The sequence below is a fragment of the Varroa destructor genome, unplaced genomic scaffold (assembly GCF_002443255.2).
Source record: "Varroa destructor unplaced genomic scaffold, Vdes_3.0 BEIS01000001.1, whole genome shotgun sequence".
Taxonomy (NCBI): domain Eukaryota; kingdom Metazoa; phylum Arthropoda; class Arachnida; order Mesostigmata; family Varroidae; genus Varroa; species Varroa destructor.
The window spans coordinates 76,751,904-76,776,662 of record NW_019211454.1 but is presented as its reverse complement, the minus strand read 5'-3'; the positions used below and the strand labels follow the sequence as shown (position 1 = coordinate 76,776,662).

Genomic DNA, 24,759 nt, shown 5'->3' with positions numbered 1-24,759 from the left:
ACAATTACTGTTTGCTGTTTCGAAAAGGAATATTTTTAAATTGGCTAGTGAAAGCTTCAGGTTCTAAATTGAAACTACCGTTGTGTAATATAAACGTAGCCATCAAGAGTAACACTTCTAGGATTTTTTTGAAAATTTTGATATATAAATAGGAAAATTGTGAAATGTTTTTTCTTCTTAAATACAATCTTAAAAGCAAAGCATAAAAAGGTTTCAGCTTATATACAATTACGCTTTATAGGTATGTAAATACTTCTAGTTAGTTCAAAGGTATGATGGACTGCAAATATTGTTCCATTTGCTTGGTACCTAAGTATTCTGACGTATGAGAAACAGATTTCAACATTAAGGTCAGCTTGCGATTCGAAGTAATCTATTTTAATGAAATTATTCAGTTGGTCAATCTTATCCATATAATCATAATGGCGATTGATGAAACTGATAGCGACTTTTTGAACTTTCTTATAGATAGTGTAGCTGTGTTGTTTTTACAGATAACATACTGATTGGTCAGATTAAGTTGCGCATGCTACATATTTACATACTGTTATACGAGTATTGTGCATTTGATTCAGAAGACTTTTTCAGCACGTACGTTAGTTTAGAGCAGGACGGAATCTATTAAATCGATTTTCTTGTATTTGACACGATAACTTCGAAATCAAATTTTAATTTGCTTTTCACCAAGGTCCACACTAGACACAATATTTATCCACCGCAGTCAGGTATATTTTCTAGGAAAACCTCTGTTAACTTCCAATTTAACCTTTCGACGCTGTATGATTGTTTTTGCTTGATCTAAAAGTTCTATTTATTCAATATTAGAACGTCGTGTTCACTTCGCTAGTTCAAAAATGTCAATAGGCAAACCATAGTAGTGTTCTCTTTAGAGAGGTTTGTCACAGACGTTGCTGTTCTTGCTATGGTAAATATTTAGACAAATTAGTCTGGCGTCAGCACTGTCCGTTGCGGTTTTAAAAGAATTGGAAATGACGACACTTTCGATTGAAATGGCCGCGTAGAACTATGAAAAGAACGAAATGGAAATCCGTATATTTCATGGATACATTGTGCTTTTGTGTCGAGCAACTCGCAAAGCCTCGAATCATTGCAAGCCGTTCAGTGAGGAGCTGGTTCTCAAATAGCGACTTCTCAGATGTCGCGGCTTAACGATTAAAATTGTGTATATGTGAAAATTTATATTTAGTAGTTTCTCATAGTTTGTCTCGATTATCATCGATGGGGTTTAATTTGTAACGCATTTTGTGAAAATTTTCGAGTTTGGCAACAACTCGTTTTTGAGTGACACAAAAGGGAGCGAGCCATAAATATGAAAACATTACTTTTTCTAGGGAACCTCTAGTCATCACATCTCAAACGATTGTTTCCTTTTCCTTCCAACAATGTAACGTAAAACGAGGTATTCTTTTCTGTACGTTAGCAAAGATTTTTTTTGGATGAATTCACGCTCACTCTGTGAGATTGATTTTCCAGTAATCTCTTTCGTGAAACTGGTCGGCTGGTCACTGTTGGTTATAGATTTTTGTAAAAAAAAAAGATCTAATTCCACCGCTTACTAAAACCTTTTATTAACACTATTTAGGCAGAGGCAGACTGAGTGAAGGAATGTGTAGGAGCAAACATTTAAGTGTAGTTACTGCAAGTTGCCAGGTAGAAATGACAGGAAAGCAAGCTGTCGAATGACATAACAGTGTTGCTACTGCAAGGTTTATGTGAAAAAAAGATGTCACGATCCTTGTAAATGTCGTCAGAGTTAATTTTGTCGGTGATGCGATATTAGTTGATATTATATACTAGATTGTGCAAATTATATATAATAATTTATCTATTTAACGTAGAATTTATTGGAAAACCAACATTCGTAAATACCGCTTATACTTTACGTGAATAAATTCAATAATAATAACCGTAATACCATAGCAGAAATCTAAACACACTGAGTGAATCGCCTACAGACTGAAAAGACATGTGTCTTTAAGTTATAACTTTAAGCGGAATAAAATTAACTCTAACTCATATGAAGGCTTTACAATCATACTATTTTAAAATGCTTGGGTGATTAAAAAAATTGGGAATTGTACATTGTTAAATTAACGTGCGACCAAATATAGTACAAGTGTCAGTTGATTAGTTATCCAAATATTTTGAGCAATTGTATACGAATAATCAAGTGAATTTTGTAAATGTCGGCCGAATGTTTTTTTACAAAAAATAAAAACGAGATATTGACTTAACAACCTTTATTGAAGTACAGAAAAGGTTTAAAGTACACTACATCTGCAGAATTGGATTAAGTTACTATATTTTAGTTAAACAATATGAATTTGCATGTAACGTAAAAGCCATCTTTCCTTTATATAAATGTAAATTTATAGGTCGTGAGTGCTTAAAACTCCGACGTATGATACTCATTTCAAGGTTTAACTATAGGACTAATGGGTTAAGCTACTAAAGTAAAGCTGTATGTAATATTGATAACAAGGTACAATTAGAACATGTAACCTTATTTATACCTGACTTCTTGAAAAATAAATTAACTGCAAAAAAAAAAACTAGAATGACAATGATGACAGCGAAATTAGTTGTTTCATTGTTTTCTGTCTTCTATAGCTGAATTTTTGTGCAGTGTATTTATTGCACAGCAATTCAGCGATGTCTACTGGCTTATTGAAAGGCTATAAACGCAATACTCACTGCTCCTTTTTTCATGAATTTGCTTTTTTACGCAGTTTTGATAGTCTCACAGTTTTGCCTATAAGGTGATAGATGTGTTCAGGCTGCAACTTAGGCTACGTAGATTCCAGAAAGTCAACACAGCTGTAGTGGGTTCTTTCGTTCAGTATATATTAATAGTGATTACTGTTATTGACTGTTGTTACCACATTGACACCTATAAAAAAAAGCCAAATTTCTATCTGTACCCGTTTTTTGAAATTTAAATTGCATAAGGCATGGCGGATTCATTCAAAAGCAGAAGTTTGGTTTAGAGATAAATATGTATAATCTATGTAATTCCAAATTACGTTTTAGACTACTGATAGTTTGTCATTGTTTTATATGATCAACATGATTATTTATCGTCTGACTGATGGTGGCTAAATTCATTGTTTTCGCGCGCATTGTGACGGTGTAGGCGAAAAGTTGGCTGTTGTTCTAGATGTTCTTCGCTTGGATGACTATGACTCTGGCCATCGATGTGGTCGATGCTTCCTAAATGTTCACCTAGCGACGAGAGAATGATCGTCGGGCGGAACGAAGAGTCATCGTCATCACCATCATTACTTCCACTAAAAGATTAAATCTCTATAAAATATTGCTTTTCACGGCGCTCCTATTCTATAATAAATATATAAGCTATGAAAATAGATATGAGTAATGGACGTTTAAATTACTTTCAATGCTAAATATTACTAATGAATGTGCATGCAGTAACGCTGGTATTAATCAAGACTCAGACATAGTCTACTTATAAAAACACGTGCAGGGACACGCTTTTAATTAAAGATCTAAAGCGATAGTATGAATGACGTTGGATTGGGGACTCGATTATTTTACAAATATTAAGATTTGGCCTACATAGGTAAGTTTCGTGTAACCCAAAATTCTCACTCCTTATGCACAACATCGTGGCTTCTATAGCTTAGCATTCAATAGAGATACCGTATGTTTTCTAGGCTTCGTCTGCGCTTCTTCCAAGCATCAGAATTTTTGTGATATGTAAATCTTTCTATTCATACTTGCAAAAACTCATTCATTCGTCTACATTTGCCGATAGATTTATCAGATGCTTATCGTGAATCACTAGACGATCATTCATCCGTATGAATCGCTAAATCAGTATTGCTAACTCGCTTGGGTGCTGTATTTAAAAAAAAAACGTAGAAACGTTATTGCAAATGCTGCAACGTTTACGAATGAGATAAGTTCTTAAAGTGATTCTGCTTGTATCTTTCGCTAGCCTTAGGAGACTTTTCTGTATCGCATTGAAGCACATTGCACATACAAACAACACGTTCGCCTGGTTATACGTAGTATGCATCTTACCTGAAAAGATACCCAGCGGTTAATTCTTTTGCTAAGTTGTTTTATTCTACTGTCATTTTACTACTATATACTAAATAGGATTATTATCTAGGGTTTTCTACAACTCCGTGCTCTTTTATTGTAAAAGAAGTGTTGAAAAATTGGCAAATAACTGTGACCCACCTGTACTGTTCGGTTAGGATGAAAGGTTGCTTTTGTTCACCTTTGTGCTCGAAGTAAAATTGCTGTCCACTAAAATGCCACTGGTCCGATGGTGTGTAAGTGGGCAATATTTGGGGTATCCGTGTGGGTGGTTCTATGCCATCTATACTATTACTACTACTGCTACTAGGACCATAACTTTGCTGCAATCCTTTTTTACGAGTGTCCTGTTTTCCTTGATTATTATTTTCATTTTTCTTAGTCTTGTGTTTTTCACGAATTGTTGCTTTGTTTCTGGTTTTGGATGTCTCCCTGTGGTATTGTCCTCGACGAAAATCAGAACGACGATCTCCAATTTGAAGCGTACTCAGACTGTCGCGCGCAGCCTCGTATCTTGTCTTCGAAATTAATGGCCCGTTTGCTAAAGGTGATCCTAGTTGATCATTTCCAGTCAAAATCGTTCCGCCTGCAAAGTAGTTGAGCTATGCGTATCTCTGCTCTTTGATCTCCTATGATATACGCGTTTTACGCTTTGTTATTTACATATAGCAATTTATTGTTTCTAAATTTTAAAGAAGGTAAACTAACCTCAATTTTTCACCTCAAGAATTTCAATATACAGCGATACAGTCTAGTCTTCTTCTCCATTATAACTACACATTACTTGACGGATTTTTCTAGATCTTGGACCCAAGCACAATTAGCACATCATGTATGTCAAGGTCTGCTATCATAGAAGGATTTCTATGATAGCAGACCTTAGAAGTGTTATGGTGAATGTATGCTGTTGCGGGCGAAAAAAAAATAAGCACAGCTTCTTCAAAATTTCAAATATAATGCTCAAGAACGGTTTTATTGAGAATGAGCATATGACTGCACCTTCAAAATAATTAGGCTACTAATTCGTCCTAGTCAAGCCTGAAATGAGTAAATTTAGACAAACTCTTGGAGTATGAATTCAATTTCTTCGTTCAGACCCATTTGTTTGAAATAGCCTTTTATAGGCCACATTTGAAACACGTCTATGACTACGCTTGAAAGCTAAGAACGTCCATGACTACACTTTGAAAGTTAAGAACGTCCACGATTATGATTTGACAGCATTTGGGACGTTGGGAGCAACAGTACGACTGGCGTAAAGTAGTATCTAGCAAACAGGCACAACGTATGTCTAAGCATCAAATGCAATGCGACTGATGTGGTAAGTACGATACACTTTATTCGGGAATTGCGCCACAGAAACATTTTCAGGAGGGTTTGAAGTTATTTTGAAGAAAATGAAATATTTACAGCTACACCATTTTCGTATGAACTTCAAGATTACTAAACGTTTAAAAGATTATCATTGTTTTAGATGTCTTAGTAAGAATACTGCCATCGCATTGATTTAGTCCATCTACAATTAGCGTAAAATGGGTACTTCGAACTTTATATTATGCTGTTACGTTGTATATATATATAAGTGACTATATATTTATATATATATAGTCACTTACATAAACTGTTGAACCTGCTTTAAGCCAGGGGATGTCCTATTTACTTGAAAAGCCTTTACACAATTAACTATTAATAATTTGTGGTGATATTTTATATTGTAATAATGGGTTTACTGCGAACGATATAAACAAAGATCCAAAAACAAACTATAGATGGCATTAAGAGTCAATTATTATAAACCTCAGAAGAGCTGAGCTTCGAATAGTTGCAGAGAGAGAATTCATCTGTATTCACGTATTTGTAGCTGTTATCTCTACAAAAGTGTTGATGCTTTAAAAAAACAGTTGTTTTTGGTGCAATACAAGAAGTTTGCAGGGAATAGTCATTGTCATCTCCTCTATCATCGAAACTAGTATAACCGCCTAAAAAAGCTTTAATACAACTCGTTTTTCAATTATTTTTCACAGCTGAAATCCTTACTTATCGGTTGTAAAATACAGACAGGCTCCTTTGCCCTTTAGGCTTCATTGGTTGTCTATTCATCAAGCGTCACAGTTAGGCTAGTGCACTCCGCCCGATGATACGTTAAGCTTATTAACTTTGAAGTTAATTTGTAATGAATAATCCTGGCTTCTAAAGTTAATGAACAGCTAGACATCAACGCTCAAAACGTTCGGAAAATAGTTCACATGATGCTACCAACAACTGAAGATTTGAAGAAATTCATGTGGAATCGTAACGGGACCTTGCCAGATATCCAGAAACATCAAGCACTATTTCTCAAGGCCATCGTCTATCAAAAATACTAAAAGGGCGCTTGCAGTTGTACGAAGCATTGTGCTGGAACTAATTTCCGCTGGGTAAATAGAGTTTTAAAGGCAGAAAAGAAACGATGCTGCTGGAATGCGTTAGGGAATGACTATTGAAAATTCCTATAAAAGAGAATGCTGTTTCACATTTCGCTTGATGTCAACCGGGTTACAAGTCTGCTATATATAAGCACGATAAAACCTGACATAAAACCAACTTTAAGATTATGATACGTGAATATCCGGTGCAAGATATGCCATTCATCTTAGACTTATAGCCTACCCAGACTGCCCTACATTCCAATAACTTATTTGAAAGACAACACTAGGCTATTATAAGAAGTGCTTAAAGAAATGACGACATGCCCTGGAATGTAACAGCGAATGGTACATTGCTGGTCTAGTTCTTACATGGAACGCTTTTTCTTTGAAAAGCGAGTTAACTGTTATGTTAAAAGCTATATTAAACTATCTAAATAAATTCTAGCTTCCATACGAAGGCGACATTACTCGTTAAAAACATTACAGTGGTATAATTGTGCACCTGTTAAACTATACTCGCGAAAATTTCAACCAAGTTGGGCGCTCAGTTATTTTTAATAAGTCGATTATATAATTAGTTAATCAATAAAATGTTGTTCCATTAAGATAATACACATCAGCGATCGCCTTGGCAAAAAATTACGAATTGGTGCTTGAGCCCAGCGTATACTTTTCATGTCTTATTTGATCTTAAGCGATTTTCTTCTGGTTCATATGTTCAAACCTTTGCTCGAAAGACAGATTTTTATTGAATCAGAAGGCCGTTACGTTCTGAAATGCGCATTTTGCAGGCCAAGATGCTACTACTTAGGCTGATTAAAGACCTAGGAGTATCGGTGAGAAAATGTGTAAGCTTAGAGAGACTATGTTGAGAAACAAAACAACATTCGACAAAAAAAAGGACATGCTTCTGTTCTAGGATAGAAAATCTTAAGATTGTCTACGTGTACCGTTGTACAATCATGGCGTTTAATAGGGGTGCTAGATGAGCTAGGTGTATAACACTTTGCTCTATCAAGTGCACATTGAGCCCTCATAAAAATGCAAAAAGAGGCTTCAGTCGCGCATTTAATAAGAAGAAACACTGGATGCTCCTTTATGAGTGCCACACTTATGGTGAAGCTTGCCGGCCGTACAATAAAACTTTATTGTGGGATCCAGCTCACATTTTTATTATCTTCTGCTGGAGCGAAATGAACTGTTATTATTACGGATTGTATAGTTGGTTTGTGTAGTATAAATGTTACATGTGAAACACAGCTAACGACGAAAGACCATCGTCTACTAAACAAGGCATTTGCCCGACTAATCTCATAATAAATTAATCGAAGCTTTCCTGCTAATATGATCCATTATTACACGAAGATTACGAATATATAAAACTTACAAAGTTATTTTGTCTGAAAAATACGATTCAAACTATAAGTAAGTTATCGCTGGTAATATGACACTTACGCTGCTGATTGCTCCCATCTGGTTGCTTGTCGTTTGTATTCCCGGTTGAGAGCCGAGCTGCCTCCAACCACAACCCGGGAGCGGAAGTCCGTCTGGACCCAGCGGACATGGTGCATCCAGACCCGGTACACCCTAAAATGTGGATACATGGTACGACCAGCACGATACGCGAAGGTAACAAAAGTTAATCGCAGCAAACTGCCAATAAGGACAAGAAAATACGGGCAGCAAAAACGTAACACAAACGATTTCATTTATTTAACAAATGCTTCTATTCCGTAGTGGCTGACGAATGGAGAATTTTTGTCGTTATTTTTTAATGAGCTAAGTAAGGAATATAATAGTAGTGCGTTACATTAGTTCATATATATATATATATATATATATATATATATATATATATATATATATGGGGTACGCTATTATTGTCACATATTCACTATTCAATGTATCACTATAAATAAATGTGAGATTTGGGTTAGAGAATAACGGTAGCTAATTAAATGTGAACTCCGGGTTTCAATGTAGATCTTAGAATTTTTAACAGGTTATAAGTGTCAACGCTCAGGATGCTGGTTTTCAGAGCGTAAATACAGAAGCCCTCAGTCTAACAAGAAAACGAATTTGTAAGTACATACGCAGGTAAAGTTCGTGTTTGTCTGTCATCCATATGGCCTTGCTAAAAATAAGCAGTTAAAACGTTGATGCTTTTACTGAACTACCTCTATTCAGCGAGCCAAATATGCCAGTATATCGAGGAATGTTTCCATGAGCGCGAAATCAGTGGAACCTAGAATCTAACCTGGTCTCCCTTATCACCCTTTTCTCCGCGCTTCCCGCGTTTACCTCGTGGCCCCTGCAACAAAGAGCGCTAAATTAAATTTATATGTCTACACTTCACTTATATCTTTGATTTCGTATAAAATATTATTTATACTGCCTCAGGATAACTATATTTGGTACTACTTGAAACCAGTAATTAACAATCTATCTAATCTGCAACTAATAGTAAAAATTTTGATTCTTGTGTATTTTTGAATACATATATGGTCGTGTATATATCGGTTTCACTTGTCGCTAAGACATGACTGTAGTGCATAGGTACGTTTAATGAATAAGCGCTAAATGGCTGAATACTGTTTAGCAATCTAACCAGGCTTTCAAACTCCATTGATGTGTTGGTTTGATGTGTTTTGGCTTATATTGAGAGGGGTGAATACCCTGATTTACGAGAATAATTTGCATAACTACTCTACATATTGAGATGACAAAATGTATTAAGCATCAGTCACCAAAGTTATCCTTCACTGGTACGTTACTAACCTAGCCTTTGTTATTATTGAAATTGATTTCCATATTTTATACAATAGGTTCGTCATTCCATAGCAACTCGCTACACTCAAGCAACATCATAAGTTTCGCTTTAAAATTCATTGAAGCCAATTTCATGAATTTTGTTAACTTCATGTTGATATTTCAAACAGAAGCTCAGACATTCTTCAGTTGACTGACTGAAATTAGCAATAATGTATAAAAAATTCATAAAACCGTTTCACTGTCACCATATGGTACCTTCCAACAACTTCGAACTATCAGTTAAATCTTGCTTACATCTACGCGTAAGTACGGGAGGCAATCGTAACCTACTACCTAGAGAGGAGAGGATAATCATTACTACGATACTTTAGAAAAAGACGGTATAAAAATATAAAAAGTAACAAGAGTGTTTTGAAACGTTCTTTTTTGCCTTTACTCCTCCTTTTTATCTATACTACTTTTATCTATCATTAAAACGAGCCCTCTCTCGGTCATGAGCTGGTTGTAAATTCATCTTGTGGTAGCCGATATTTTACCTCAGGTTCAAGTTGCCAGGATGGAAATTTTTGGTAATTCTCGACACCACACTACGTTTTGCCTTTTGCTGAAATTAAAAGGTGGTGATGCAGCCCAGAATAGTTGTTCTATGTACAATGTGGACTCAATTTCCGAGCAGACCGCATAAGAGTTGTTCATAATAATGGTATTTTGAAACTGCAAAATGCACACCGCCCCAGTCGACCATTTAAGGAACATGGGGGCTGCTTAAAAACATTTTTGAAGGAAAGAACACAAGCCGGCCTCCTTATAGCCTCTAAACATGTCTCTTTTCACCGAGCAACACACAGCAAAACAGATTCCAACACATTATTGCTACAAATGGAGGGCGTCGGTGTTTCTTCTTAACATTAAGAAGAGAAAAACAAAGTTGTGGGTTCCGGGAGATACGCCTAAGGACTGAGTTGAATTAGATCTCCATCCGAAAGAGGCCAGGACTTGTGTTTGGTGGGACTCAGTAGATATTACGCACTCAGAATGATATTTCTAAGAGTATATTCAATAATAAAGAGGGCCCACAGACAAATGCTTAAGCATCAGTCCTGGAAGTTTCTGGCGAGACGAAATAAATTGACCGAACGATAAGAAAAGGTCGTAGAAACCAGTAACGAATATATAATAAATAAGATTAATCATACATAATAAATTAACTTAATTTTTGTTCGGTGAGTAACTGCCATTACCTTCTGATCAAATTAATATGCAGTATTTCAGTTAGGATATACACAATTCAATTAGGATGTGGTTATAATTGATTAATTTCACGGAGTTTAATTCTGTTAGAATATAGTGAGATAGAAACAGCCAAGATGTCGTAGCTTAAGTCAGTAAGCTTTTCAGCTTAGAGCTCTGCTCCACAGCCCACACGGTTATAATTTTATTATTAACCCCAAGATTATGTAATTTGTATGTTACTATTAAACCGCTCATAAAGTTAACTGCGTACAGCATCGAAATAGTGGTTGTGGTTACTGTATATTGCTAAATCCTTTACCTTACTAACAAATTGCTTTAAATTTTGGCGAGTAGTTAAGTAGCATTGTTCATCATCTAAATGCTTTTCATGAATGCTTTCAGCTGAAAATGAGGTCAATTACAAGCTTTTTGAAAATGACGCGCGCAAATAGTTATTGGGCCACGGGCTTATAACTGTCAATGTTAGACAAAATTTTTTTGGGCGAGTGTGACAGCTAAGAAGCGAGAGCAACAAGATGCAATACGTTCCTTATAATTGCAATATTATGCAGAGGAGCTTGACCAAAGCTGAGATAAGCTTTCTGCAAGTGATCGAAGGACGATCATAATGGTGCAACATTTCAATCAAAAATCTATTGATTCTCTTCTCACAGACACGTGTATTCGTTAAAAAAATGGTTGTACATCAGTTGCCTATGCGTATGCAATTATGGTTTTTAGTATTTCAATATTTTGGGGTTTTTTTTTGTGAATATGAGAGTGAAAAGCAAAACCGCAATATTGAACATAGGATCATACAAATAATCAGCACTGCAACATGCGCTAAAAATAATGGCTAAGAGACTAAGAACAAGCGAACTCTAATGACCTGACAGTCCTCATTGCAACGGAATATAATCCCCAACATGGTCCAAAGTAACCAAGATATTGAACGTTATTGCTTTCTAATTAAAGGTGGATAAATCATCTGCTAAACAAAAATTAATGACATTCATGCTAAAAGTTAGAATAAGATTAATCAGTGACAAGGTTTAATTAATCACTCTGGTACGCCCTTTCGCTAAATGTAATAGCTTGCCTAAGAAACAAATACTAATAAAAAAAAATAATCAAATAAGGAATTATCGCTAATGGTGGCACTAAAACAAAATAATTTAACGTTCCCATTGATACAAAAACTATATGGACTTTGCGTCCGTTGGCAGTACAAAACCTATGAGTTTCGCGCCAGAATTAACAGGAAGTGCTTCACAGTACATTAAAAGATTATTCACAATCCCGAACGGAGTCCTTGAACTACGACTTCGTAGTGAATATTATAGCGGCTGAATTTATCGCGCAGAAGTTTGAGAATAATTGGTAAATATCGAGTTTATATGTAAAATGGAAATCATAGAGTGGTGCTTCAGTCCAATTAGAATAAAGAATAATTTTATAAATCCAAAATGCCTTTTTATGGAGTATTTCCGTTCTTTAAATTTTGACTTATCGGCATTGATTCATGTGGACACTCTTTCCATCACTATTCTCGATGATTTAGTGCAAACAGGACAACGGCTTGTGTAAGGTCAGCAACAAGGAGGCTAGCTGAAGAGTGACCTGATGTACAAACAAGTGTAAACAATCATCATAGAACTTAAATGCGTAAAAAATTAGTGTGAAGAATATTTTCTTCTGGTTGGATACCGAGGACAGACTAGATTCGAAGGTCAGGCGCTTCAATTGAAGTTCTTACATCCTTAGACTCGCGGAGTAGGACAGACCACTGGTCACAATTCCTAATTCTACATCGTTTTTTCATCCATCCGCAGACTTACGATGCAGGATCAAGGGATCGAGACATATTGTAGCTATTGAGCACAGGAGAACTACGTTGCGTCTGTCATTTGGCTGGTGGGCATGTGTAAAGCAAGAACCACGCTATCAACAGCAACTGAGAAACGCACAGTATACAAATTGCCGTCAGACAGCCTTTGCATGCTTTTATGTTAGGTAGGCTACGTTTGATCACAAAGAACATGAATAACGTTTCCTTTTTTACCTAAGAGGTTCTTACCTAAGAGGTATACCTAAAATAAACCTAGGTTCTTACCTAAAATACCTAAGAGGTATTTTTCCTTGATCTTAATCTAGTTAGCATTTTCAGCTCGCACTATACCCCGGCGGAGCTAATTAATTATCATGCACACAGGCGTTCCAGTAGTCGTTTGTGATATTGCAATCTGACCTTTATAGGACGTAGAGCAGTTGCACTGAAGAATCGCATATATATCATATTCTTAACTCTTGTTTATTCTCTTATTCATTCTTTACTTCAGCTATTGCTACTAGTTCCACAGAATCTTCAGCTGATTGAACTCGTCATTCAAGTCATTAGTGTTGCTGAACCAAGTTTGGATCAAAAATCAACCTTCACCGTATATTCGCTAGGCTTCTTCCTATGATGGAGTCGCCGGATGGCACAAACGTAGGTATAACATGAACACACAACAAATATCGTAGAGGTTCAGCTGTTCGCGAAGTTTTCGTTCTATTCCACTACGAAGGTACGGGATCTAAATTAAGTAGTCCCAGACTGGCGCTCTATTTTAATTGCTTCTTCAGACAAGAGTGCGCATGAAATGACTTAACGGATGCTATAACCGGACAATCGCAACGGGATAACAGAATACAACAGGATTGAATGTGTTAACTTGAAGCTTGGGGTGACATGAATCAAATTTGTTTTTATTAGGACACGCTGATGAAATAGGTGCAAAAAAAACAAATTGAATGATGCAGAACAAATACAACGGGGTAACTATCCATGTGCGTCACAGTCTAAATCAAACTATATACATCCACAGCTAAATATGTGCACGGGGAAACCTATAGATCCGACTAAATACGTATATACTCTATGTTGTCACATCTTGTGTTGCCGTTATGCATTCCGTCAAACGGTTGGTCTTCAGCACGAAAGTGTGTAGACACCTGAATTCGAACCTACAACGTGTCCTTAATATTAGCAGGGAAATACATCACTCACTGATCTTTCGGGACTTGCATATCGACTCCGCATAATGGTCGGATTTTGCTGATTTTTCTAGGTGTAAAGCATTTCACCCCAGAAAGAGTTGTGCGTAAGATAAAGCTGGTTTAATGAATACTTTTTTCCTGAAAGGTGAAATTTCCGTTTATACAGAGTGTAATGATAATTTGAACAACTTGGCCACTTCAAAGATTTTCATGAGCTTACCTAGAATTTTGTCCTGTCCAGCTCTAAAAAATGGCGCAACACTAATTTTGGGAAAAATTTCGATTTTCATTTTATTTATGATTTAATCGTTGAGTGGTTGAAATGGATAATTGATGACACATGAAAAATCTGAGCTCATTTTTCCCCAGTGTGCGATTACTTTTCCTGGGGGCAGCCACATATAAGGAGCGTGATACTGCTTTAGTTAACTCTCTAAATGGTTGATAGAATATGCACAATTTCAGCATAGTTTGTATGATTCACACTCTTCGAATAGATAAATCCTTTTTCCGAGTGGTAGGATTAATTGAAATTGGAAAACAGAAGAAATGCGACAGCGTGTTAGATTATAACATTGATGCAATTGAACATCGATAATTGCTGTGGAAGGGTACGAGGCTATGTGCAGACTTGTGCTATGTGCACGGCAGAAACTTAGTTTTACACGCACAAGTTATGCAGGCGCGCGGTTTTATATCGGCGTTTTCAAAATCGAGTTCAGTTATTTTTTCAAGGAACGAAATACATATCTTAACGGCTTAATCACAATAAAATAAAAAGTTATTACGGCACTCTAATAGTGAAATGTAATTATTGCAGTAGAGTAACGAATCACTATCAGAACAAGGTAATGGAATAACTGTAACACGATTTTAAAACTAAATTAAATTAAAATAAATAACACATTGTAAATAAATAAATACAGAGTGCCGCGTCCGATTTTTGGCTCCCTTATTCGACTTATCAATGTCAAAAACCCAATTTGTCCGAGTAACAATAATCTGAATTGCAACGTGATTTTGAAAAGGCTTTTAGGAGAATTTAGAATAAAAGTCAATCAGGAAGTTAAGTGTAATATAAATCAAATTCGTTCATATTAGAACAGGCCTATGAAAAATTTGCAAAAAGATAACGGAGTAGGTGAGACAGGGTAATTTCAACGGTATAATTGCTAAATTATCTCATAGTTTACACTAGACTGGATGTAACGTCAGTGAATTACCTGATTAACTAATGTTGCACCTATCAGTTAAATCAAATTAGAGTTAAATCAAGGACAACACAGGCGCAAAGTCCGCTTTGGTCCACCGATCTGTGTTTACTACTGGAATTCTGTGTTTGCTTATTCGTTCAATAAAAATGTAACCCTTAAAGTAACCAGATCGGGTGGATTAATTTTTAGCTGGTCGCTAGAGTTTTTTAGAGTAAATTGATATTAGATTATGCCGGCTGATATGATTAATCTTTTATTTGAACGATTTTTTTTGAGAAATATTTTTGTCTGAGAGAAATACTACAATATCCAGAGATTTTCTATGTGCCGCACTATTGACGCTACTTCCTTACACCAGTGAACGAAATTCGATGAACTGAATAATACAAAAATGCATCTTCCTATGGCGAAGATTAATATTTAGGCGTGAAAAAGACCAAAGCCGGAATGTAGTGGCCTTTTTGTTTAGGGAGCACTAGAATTAATATTTTTTACTTAGAAGGTTATGCAGAGAATATTTCTTGGTGCTCGATGAGCTGAGTTTAAATGGTATCATCATCTATATATACAAGATGAGAAAGTGAAGCTAATTTTCTTTAATTTACTACCAGATAGAATTGTCAAAATGTCTTAATATGGCAACAGACGAAAACCTTATGTAGGGAAGCCTTAATATGCCGAAACACATCCCATATAAGAGACGTAACTATTTATTAACATGATGAAAAATTATAAAGCAATTCTTGGTTACAACAACTAGAACATAAAATCAACTCTAGTTGTGTTTAATATGTGCAACTTCTGATTATTAAAACAAAAGATAAAAATCCTTAAGCCTTAGTAACGTTCCGGAAGCAACGTTAGTTTCCATTTAACACAGTATTGATAAATATACCTTGCAGAAAATAAAAAGATATCTTAAGCTTGTCTAGAACCAAGCCTGGCGCATCCAAGCTTATTTTGCCCCAAAAACAGGATCTGTAGGTTAGTTGACTTTTTAATCGCAAAATGTATTAGAAGTCGATCATTTGGCTAGAATCCACATAATACGTCTCACTTTTCTTAATTTGAATGTTCGCAAAAAAAGATAATTTCCATCGGGTTTAGTGCAAACGCCAGAAGATAGGCACACATTTTCTTTGAAGAAATATATGACTTTTGAACACTTTTATAATTCATAGATATTCGCTTTCATTTTTTGTTGAAATTGTTGAAAATTAAAATGCCAACGCTGAGATTAGAGAACGGATTATTTAGAATACCAAAATGGGGTAAGTATAACAAGGTATCCAGATTACCAGAATGTAAGAGCACAAATAACCAAGCTAGATCTTTGAGGTCTAGGAGTGTTTTATACTTATGCACCATCCTGAGGTTGGCTCTGCATGCGCAGGCGAATTACAACTTGTTTGGGCTTATACTAACTATTTTAAGATCTAGATTAACTATTTCTTCAAACGAAGAATGCGTTGACGAATTAATGCCAACGAAATAACGGGACAACTGCAACGGGATAAGTGTTTGTGTACGAAAGTTTATATTAAAATAATTTTAATGGCAAGCAATTAAATAAATAAAATCAATAAACGTCAAAACAGACGCTTGGTGTTTCGATCCAATGGTAAATAAAAAAAAATTGTTTTCCATAACTGACTATTATCTGTCCCCTCTATGACATGCTTAGTATTATCTCTCTACCACTGCTTCAAAGACTTGCAAGAATTTTCAATAAGCTTCAATACGAGCAATCTCGAGATACTGGCAGGAGAGATGAATACTATATTTATCCTCCTTCTTATTACTTGATTTTTCCTAGAAGGTCAAAGGGTTTTATGCCAGGTTTTTATGTGGGTGGCCTGGTTAGTAAAAAAAAACCTTACCACTGCACCCTCGCCCAGATTGCCGATGCGAACATAAAAATCGGTACATTGAGTATCATTCTGATCGATAAAGAAACTGATTTTTTCTCAACGATTTATTGGTTTTTCCCATATATTACAATATTTTTGTTCGTTCTACAAACGCATGCCTCTTCTCTTGCAAAGTGAAAGAATGGTATGTGCCATTTGTACCTTTAAAACAGTTGAAATTTTTAGAGTGTATATAAGATGACTATAAAAAAGAATGAACTATATTATTAATTTAAAAAAAACATCGAAACTTCAAAGTGTGGCCAAAGGAAAATTTTTATCGGCAATTATATGTGGGTAATGATGTCGAACTCGGTGAAGCAAATGAATATTAAATGTTTCTTAAATCATATTGCTACCCATATTTTTTATATTTTTAAATATCATTTACACAAACATAATTATCCTAATTTATATTTATGGATGGCATGTAATTATACAGTTAGCAATAGTATGACAGGCACCTGTAATTAATGATCTATTTAAGTGCGCTACGTACGCTAGTATCGATCATAAGACTTTTAATTGGCAGGTTGCCAATCAATTGAATTGTATTTATTCACCTTTTCTGGTGGTATCAACCGCTGCATATATACAGGTTAACAACACAATCACAATTGGAGTCAGTATAAGAGCACTAAATCACTTCACGTCATATGGATTGCAAACACCTATTTTAATTAAATTCGAGTAATTTGCTAGCCAATTTTAAAGATGATAATAGGCAGCGGCGAACAGCATGATATATACCAGTTTTTCCCCATATTGGAGCATTTAGATATGTGATCAGGCCCGTGGAAGCCCTGATCGTTCTAGTACTTAGAATGGAGCTCATAGATGACAATGCGACTCATAAGTGTAGATTTAACCCGTTTGCCCTGTTTCATTCACTATTCCTCTGCGCATCCAAGTCAAAAAATACCCCATCAATCTGCGTCAGTTTGTATTCCCAATTTTCAAAATTGGTCCTAAAGATCCATATTATTGGGATTTCGAGATAGCGATGCAGGTCTTAAATGAACTTTGGTAAGTTGGCTAGGAGTTACGGCGATTGCGGATCGTGATCCCAGTGCTCTTTGTAAAAAAAGAGGCTTTCATGCCATTTAGTTGCTTGCGCTTCTGAACTGTGTAATCTACCTAAATGATATGCGTCTCGCATGCTACGGTAAGCCACAAGGTCTCGGGGTTTTGCTTCTGAATATCAGCGTGTTTTTCTTGCAAAAGTTTAGACTAATTCTTAGACCGTTACATGAGCCGGGCTAAATATTTCTGTACCTGGAACTTGCCATACTCGCACACTACCCGTATTGCTCATGCAAAGTTAACTTCCGTATATCTTTCCAGCATAAAAGCGCCGGCCAGAAACAATTGACAACCATTTTTTATGATATTTTATAGCCTGCTGAGAAGAGCTTAAGTGAGACTTTAATAGGCAGAAGGGTAACCTCATTACACTCATGGAAGAACAGCGGAACCTTATGTCATACACCCTAAGTCACCTACTTATGCCTACACAAACTATGGGTCCATTGCGTCACGCAAACATATATAGAGGTAACCTCTTTTTGTATTTGTTGATATTCTAGAAAGAACGGACGCTCGTTCTCGTTGACAATTATTTTGCATGCGTTTTTATCTGCCTTTAATCGTAAATGAAAACAGTGAGCAACTAGTGATACCGTTGAAATTAGTGGTCATTCTGCAAAGTATTTTTTCAATTTAGCTAGAACCGCTTGACACTAAAACCATGTTGAAGGTCCATGTGGTGAAGCTCAGTTTGAATACATTATTGGCATTGCATTTAGTCATATTCACGCTGGCCAGACGTAACTATGCGGTAAACTGCTATAGTGCACCTGATTTATTATTTCGATACTGTAGCGGTACTATGTTGTTTTACCCATTATCGACGTACTATGTTCAAAGGTGTCGATTTTGACGTCCGGCATCGCCGTTAAACAGTTCATCAGACGGCTCGCTCCCAGCACAAAACGAGGTGTTTGGGCCAGGGTTCGAGCCGAAACTATAACGTGTCTTTAAAATTAGCAGACAAATACGTTACCCACTAAGCTATCATAGAAACTATGAACAAAGGCTTGCTTGGTCACATACATAATGAAAAGCAATAGCTGCTGAAGTAGCAACTAATATAAGAACGGATAATACCACGTGATAGTGGTACTTACACGAAATATTGAGAACAGGACTGTTTGTACAATAAGGCCATCTTGGGTCGTCTCTTACTAGCATATATCTGCCTTTGTTTTGTAGCCCCTTTTTGACATCTACAGTTAAACAAGTGGAATAAACTTTTTTTCATTCGCCAAGATTGTGTAGAATGTATCTTTGGTAGGGATTGAACCAGCAATTTTGTCCAAGCTAATTCATCGAGAAGAAGATAAAGCGCTTCCCTACGAGGGCTAGATCGTCATCATTGACGATTGTGCCGGTGTTGGCCCCTATATACTGTTGCTCAGATGAACCGTTCACTGCATTGAATATAATATAAACTCTACAATGCAATCTTTACCGCCAAGTCAACAAGGTACTGTTGGTACGGTCAACCAGCCCGGGGCAGATTTAATGCATCAACCCAATCTCCCGTTGTGAACTGTTCGTACCTAAGGGTGCCAACGGTCGTCATCAAAGGCAAACAAAAGAACGTACTAAAAATTGTCTTAGGATCGATGTGATTCTAACATGGAAAGGCGTCCGATCGTATGTGGATTGGGTATTGATATAACGTGAAGTGTCTCGGTAGCGGAAAACGATGTGCTGGTCTTGTATAGAGGGACCGCGGCAATACTAAACTATAACTCTTATCTCATCAGCTGTTGTCATCAGCGGTCGTCGCTGTGGATCAATAATATTACGAGCTTCACGTACGTGTTAAATGCTTTCCTTTGCTGTGGAGCAATAATACATATAGACATTCGCCCGTTGAAGCGCAACTTAGTATTTCAACGATCGTACAGAATTCGGGATGACTCGTATTGTGCAGTCAGTGTTTGATAGCAATTTGAAGATCCAAGGAGTGGATTCGAATATGTTCAAATATATTCGGACATGGACCGTCACCGGCAGACCTATTCAACGATAAAGGAACCCCTGTATAACTAAGAAAAAATTATACGTATTTACTGAAAAATGCTACTGTGCACTCACGCCAAACGATGTCATGGAAAACAGCGCATTATATTATCTGCAGGTTGCATAAAAAGTTCTTCAAGCAGGTGTGTTGGCTCTGGAGAGCATGATGTAGCGAGCCAACTAATGTCCAATTAATTTAATTTTGCTTTCTTGCAGCAAAAATACGTCTTCTCACATTTGAAAAATAGCGCTTTAGAGAAACGGCATATTTCGTGATTACACTTCCCAACAGGAAGATGTTTTGCTTCCTGTTTAGTTGGGCGGGCCGATGATTAGTAATCAAAAACGTCGTAATGGTCTTAATCAGTTGGTGGTTGAGTGGGGTTGGTTGTGCCTCCAAACGAGTTCACAAGCGATTGTTCGCTTCTCATTCTTCCAGAAAATTGGTGTTCGTATTATCATGGTCAGTGAACTTAACGTTATAAGTAAGTATATATTTTTTTCTGTATATAGAGACATATGCGTTGTCACTAAGTATTCGGTGTCAAGGATTGACGTTTTTTTAGCTAAGTGGCTTTAAAGTCACACATACCAGGTCATATGAATTGCGTCAAGTGGGCATTGGGGCCATTCAAAAGGGCCAAATATAACTAATATAATGTTTTTATAGGGCACTCTATCTTGAACACGCTAAGAATGATTGAAATTTCTACAAAAAATAAATTGTTTTGTGCAGTATAATAGTATAGTAATATATAATAATAGAGTGTAACAAATATATATATATATTACATGCTATGTTTCAAAATTTTATCGGGATAAGAGCACACATTTCGCTCAAGCTGCTTATAGCCAAGATGATTATTGAAAAAAATCGGCTCACAAATTATTTTATTGCTTTCATTCTGGGAATTTCAATGTCAAAGATACTTTTCGTAGTTGTCAATCAGTTATGAAAGAAAATGATGAAATTGTTGCGTGAGTCAAGCCATGGACTAAAAGCATAAGCCAAAAGCAGAGCCATTGGTAGTCACGGGAAGCCATTACATCGCCGAGGAACTAAACATTTGTCATGAAACAATTTTTAACTGGTGAATGCTAGCTACAGAAAGAAGCTTGTGATACATAGGTAGCCACAACATTATTAAGGAGTTAAGCATCTACCACCAAATAATTTTTGAACATTTGAAGCAAGTCATCTGCGAAACTTTACAGAAACAAAATCAGGCAACAAATTCTGTGGCGATATATCACGGGTAATGAAGAAGGTTCACATACAACAGTGATGTGCGAAAAAAAAAACATGTACTACACACTTTGTGATATGATCCGGGCCAACGCCAAAAATGTATGCTATGTGTCCGGTTGGACTGAAAAAGAGTGGTGCATTGTAAGTTGTTATCCGGCAAACAATTGATTCGGACATCTGTTGTCACTACCTAGCAAGATAACAACAAGCCATTAAAAAAATCGACCGGAATAGTTAACAGATGGGGCGTCATTGCCGGATCGTATACACCTTTAACTATCTGGCAAAAGCTAAGAGAATTCGGATGGGAAATTTAGATACATCCGCCGTATAGCCCGGATCACGGTAGTTTTTAACGAGCATTACGACATTGTTTTTAAACAAAGTAAATAAAAATAGAGAGAAACCAAATCTTTTCCTCTAGAATTAGAAGCATTTATTCAATTGGCTCCATCCTAAGCACTACTTCTTGCAGGGCGGAGCTATACCGAACAAGAAAAAATTTGTCGAATCTGTTCACCCTAATCAGCTACTTGGGCCGAACGAAATCACCTACCTAGGACTTTTACTAGTTAAGTAGATAAACTTGACTAATTCGCGGGCTTTGCCTAGCGTTTGTGTTGCGTTACCTGTTTGACTACCTTAATTTGCTGACGCTTCACGTAGTTTAGAATTATTTACAAATAACCCGTTGCAGTTACTATACCACTTACCTCATTATGCTTTGCCAGCTATTTTGTCGACCCGTTCTAAATGAACGAATTTTATTTGTATTGTATCTACCTTAATCTTTGAATGCACATTGATTAATAAATGGCTCAAAACTACACTGAAACCAATTTTAACTTTACTTTTACTTAAATTGGTACGACTAGCGTATTTTTGGCATTTTCATACTGAGATATCCATTTTAGATGTTAAGACATACACAGAATTTTTATTCGCTCGTCGGGATCCATTGGTTGATAGCGAAAAGCGTCTCTCTTATATAGAGGATCATGTTAAATTTTCGCCCATAAATGGCATTTGCACACTGAAAACTTTAAGTATAGCAACATTAATTACATTTCAATTCAGCTCGTCGAGCGTTGTGGATTAGTTCTAAGAAAAACCCTATACGTAGACTTTCATGTAAAAAGGCTTTATCCGAGTGACAGAACCAAAGCAGAAGACGGCATTCTGTTTTTTGGCCCTTTTCATTCCGAAATACCTATCTTAGGCATCGGAATATATATATACTTTTAGTCGGCTCGTCGAAATTGCTAGACTGGTGTCAAAAAAAAAGAAGTGGTACTTTGCATAGAGAAAACTGTAGCAATACGTTTGTGTCAATCAAAAAATTACTAGGAGAAGTTTCCAAAAAAAAATTTATCAAAACGTTTGCCATATCAGCCACTTCGACTTCTTAATTTACATATATTAGACATCCGCTCATGAAAAATTTAGAATTTTTTTGAAACAGATTTCCACTTTATTACGTCCAGGTAAATATTTGACTGCCATTTCATCCCGTTGCTATTACTATTCTCCACGTACCCCATTTTTTTATTAAGATATTCTAGCACCCCAGCTGCCCCGCTGTAGCGATAAATATAGTTTATTCTCCTTCATGCTTTAAAGAAACTCTCCTGCAAAAGTATTTATCAGTACCTTCCATGTTACCGACAGGTCTCCCTTACATGAATTTCTAGAAACCCATCAGTCACCTCAATGCAATTACTTTAAAAAAGCGATTCGGGTCCAATAAACAAGCAGCTAAACAAACAGACGGGTGCAGAGTTTTAGTAAGTAATTAGCTAAATATGTAGGTAGATATTAGACCGAGCGGACGGCTTTGTTTCATGCTTGTTTTTCCGTTAATTGAGCCAATTTGATTCATAATTTTACACCCAGCCTAGCCTGAATTATATTATAAACCAATAATTACCTTACTGGAAATACCTTACGCCACCTAACCCGATAGCCTGTGGCAATGTTTCATTGGCCTATTCTAGTATTAGTGTATTTGATTTACGTTCGATCAAATATTTATATTGTAGACCTTTACAGTTATAAAATTTTCTTGAGATTATGCAATCTCGATTTCGTTGTTCCGTTACGGCTACGACCTTACAGTAATTATATTTCCCTGGTTTAGAAAGCCCAGATAAATTAATGCAGTAATTTTGGGAGTGTTCGAATTATTTGAGTACATCCAACATAACTTTCAGCCCTATCACGATTATACTGTCGCAGTGATCGCATTGTCCAATTGAAATATTTCAGTTGACTGCTCATTTCCGTATCATCTGTTCCATTTTCGTGTTGCCATTAATCCGTAAAAATACTGGAATAATAATATATATAAAATATACATAAAATAACAACAACAGTCCACAAATAGGTAAGTGATCCCAAACAAGTGTCACTACCTATGTACAAAGTCATCCGCCAGTTTTAAACCTTATTTAGTTATTCAAACCCTATAGTTGCAACGTTTTTCTAATCTCGATACTCGGTTGCAGTTATCGCATTTCGCCATTTCAGTTAATCTGCTTCTCAGCCTTTACACCGACATACATTGTCATTTTACGATAATTTTACGATAAAAAGCACAAATCAGAATTTCAATCGAAAATTTAAAAGCAAAATCGTGAAAGCAGCAAAATGTTCCCAGGTTTTAAAGATGTCTTTATTCTGTGGCGCCTGAACTATTATGGAAGCAGGAAAAAATGGTCTCATGTTTGCACTAAATGCGGTAGGAATTATTTTGAAGCGCATAACTGAGTTCATCCCTGACCTGAGGATAAAATAGTTTTATTTGCGTTACACTTAGCCTAACTTATTAGATTGCAGGCGTTTGCGTTTACAGTAATCTTGTTAAATTCTACTATGGTTCGGCAGCACCAAGGCAAGACCCATTTTATAGAGGTCGAATGTGGGCCTACGCTCCGACGCGTGGTTTTATTTCCGCCAAAAAAAGATTACCCACTAATTCCCGATTCCTTTTTTAAGCATCTTCACAAATTAATTTGACTTTTCATTCAACGATACCACAAACCGATTTATTCGATCTGTTAGCAATAACTACCTCGTCGCAGTTATACGGATACCATTGTCTACCTGCACGCCGCAACGCTGCACTTATCTTGTCAACCTCTTAATATTGTATCTAACCTGTAATATTCATTGTTATTTGATTATGGTTACAGGCGTTCCGTTGCAGTTCCAGAGGTCCTCTCAAAGTATTTATTCTGTTACTAATGCGAGTATTGGAACTTTGTTGTACGTCGATATCCTGTTGCATATATTTCGTTTCCCTATTTTAGATAATTCTACAATCCAGAAAAGTATTGATCTGATCCAGGAATATGAACCATATGCCAAGATAGCCCATATTTCAGCGGTTTTGCAAATTTACCAAATCAGCATTATACCCTCCTACAAGAAACAAAGTACCTCTTCGGGTTAAAGTATTCACGTAGTCAAAGAATATAAACCATGATGTTTAATATTTCACATATTATGAACTGTTTGGACAAAGCTTGCTCATACCTAAATCATTAAAAAAAAAAACAGAATATCGAAAATGTTCTGCAAATTCAATGTTGTGTCTGTTCTGTCAAGATTGAAAAACAAAGAGCTTTATATTATAAATATTTTAGAATTTTTCAAGGGTTCTCATGCAAATCGCGAAAAACGACTAACTTAAAGAAGTTGACATTTCGCTTCATAAGAAAAACAAACGTGCGGGAAAAAAGTGTTCATTCAATCGGCTC

The 24,759-nt window shown here is 36.2% G+C and overlaps 1 protein-coding gene and 2 long non-coding RNA genes across 16 annotated transcripts in view; 2 read left to right on the top strand and 1 right to left on the bottom strand.

Annotated features, from left to right (window-relative positions):
• Window positions 1-2,246: 2,246 nt before the first annotated feature.
• The window catches only part of LOC111248264 (uncharacterized), a 51,617-nt gene continuing 29,104 nt past the window's right edge, over window positions 2,247-24,759 (bottom strand). For 2 of the 14 annotated variants that reach the window (XM_086988432.1, XM_086988572.1), the window contains 3 exons: window positions 8,752-8,820; window positions 7,950-8,081; window positions 4,518-4,672 (listed from right to left, as the gene is read on the bottom strand). In XM_086988432.1, coding sequence (XP_086844558.1) covers window positions 4,658-4,672; window positions 7,950-8,081; window positions 8,752-8,820 — 216 coding nt within the window. In that variant the 3' untranslated portion in view covers window positions 4,518-4,657. Of the gene's footprint in view, window positions 3,309-4,227; window positions 4,673-7,949; window positions 8,082-8,587; window positions 8,821-9,272; window positions 10,079-12,860; window positions 13,677-21,909; window positions 22,042-22,449; window positions 23,328-24,759 lie in introns of those variants that run through there. The other 12 variants (XM_086988476.1, XM_022800321.2, XR_015327585.1 and 9 more) reach the window with 8 other exon arrangements.
• Window positions 8,019-12,956, top strand: LOC147759115 (uncharacterized). Its single transcript, XR_015327940.1, has 3 exons — window positions 8,019-8,123; window positions 12,332-12,512; window positions 12,839-12,956. It is a non-coding gene; the product is annotated as an uncharacterized LOC147759115 (long non-coding RNA).
• On the top strand, window positions 20,106-24,561 carry LOC147759114 (uncharacterized). Its single transcript, XR_015328016.1, has 2 exons — window positions 20,106-20,237; window positions 24,193-24,561. It is a non-coding gene; the product is annotated as an uncharacterized LOC147759114 (long non-coding RNA).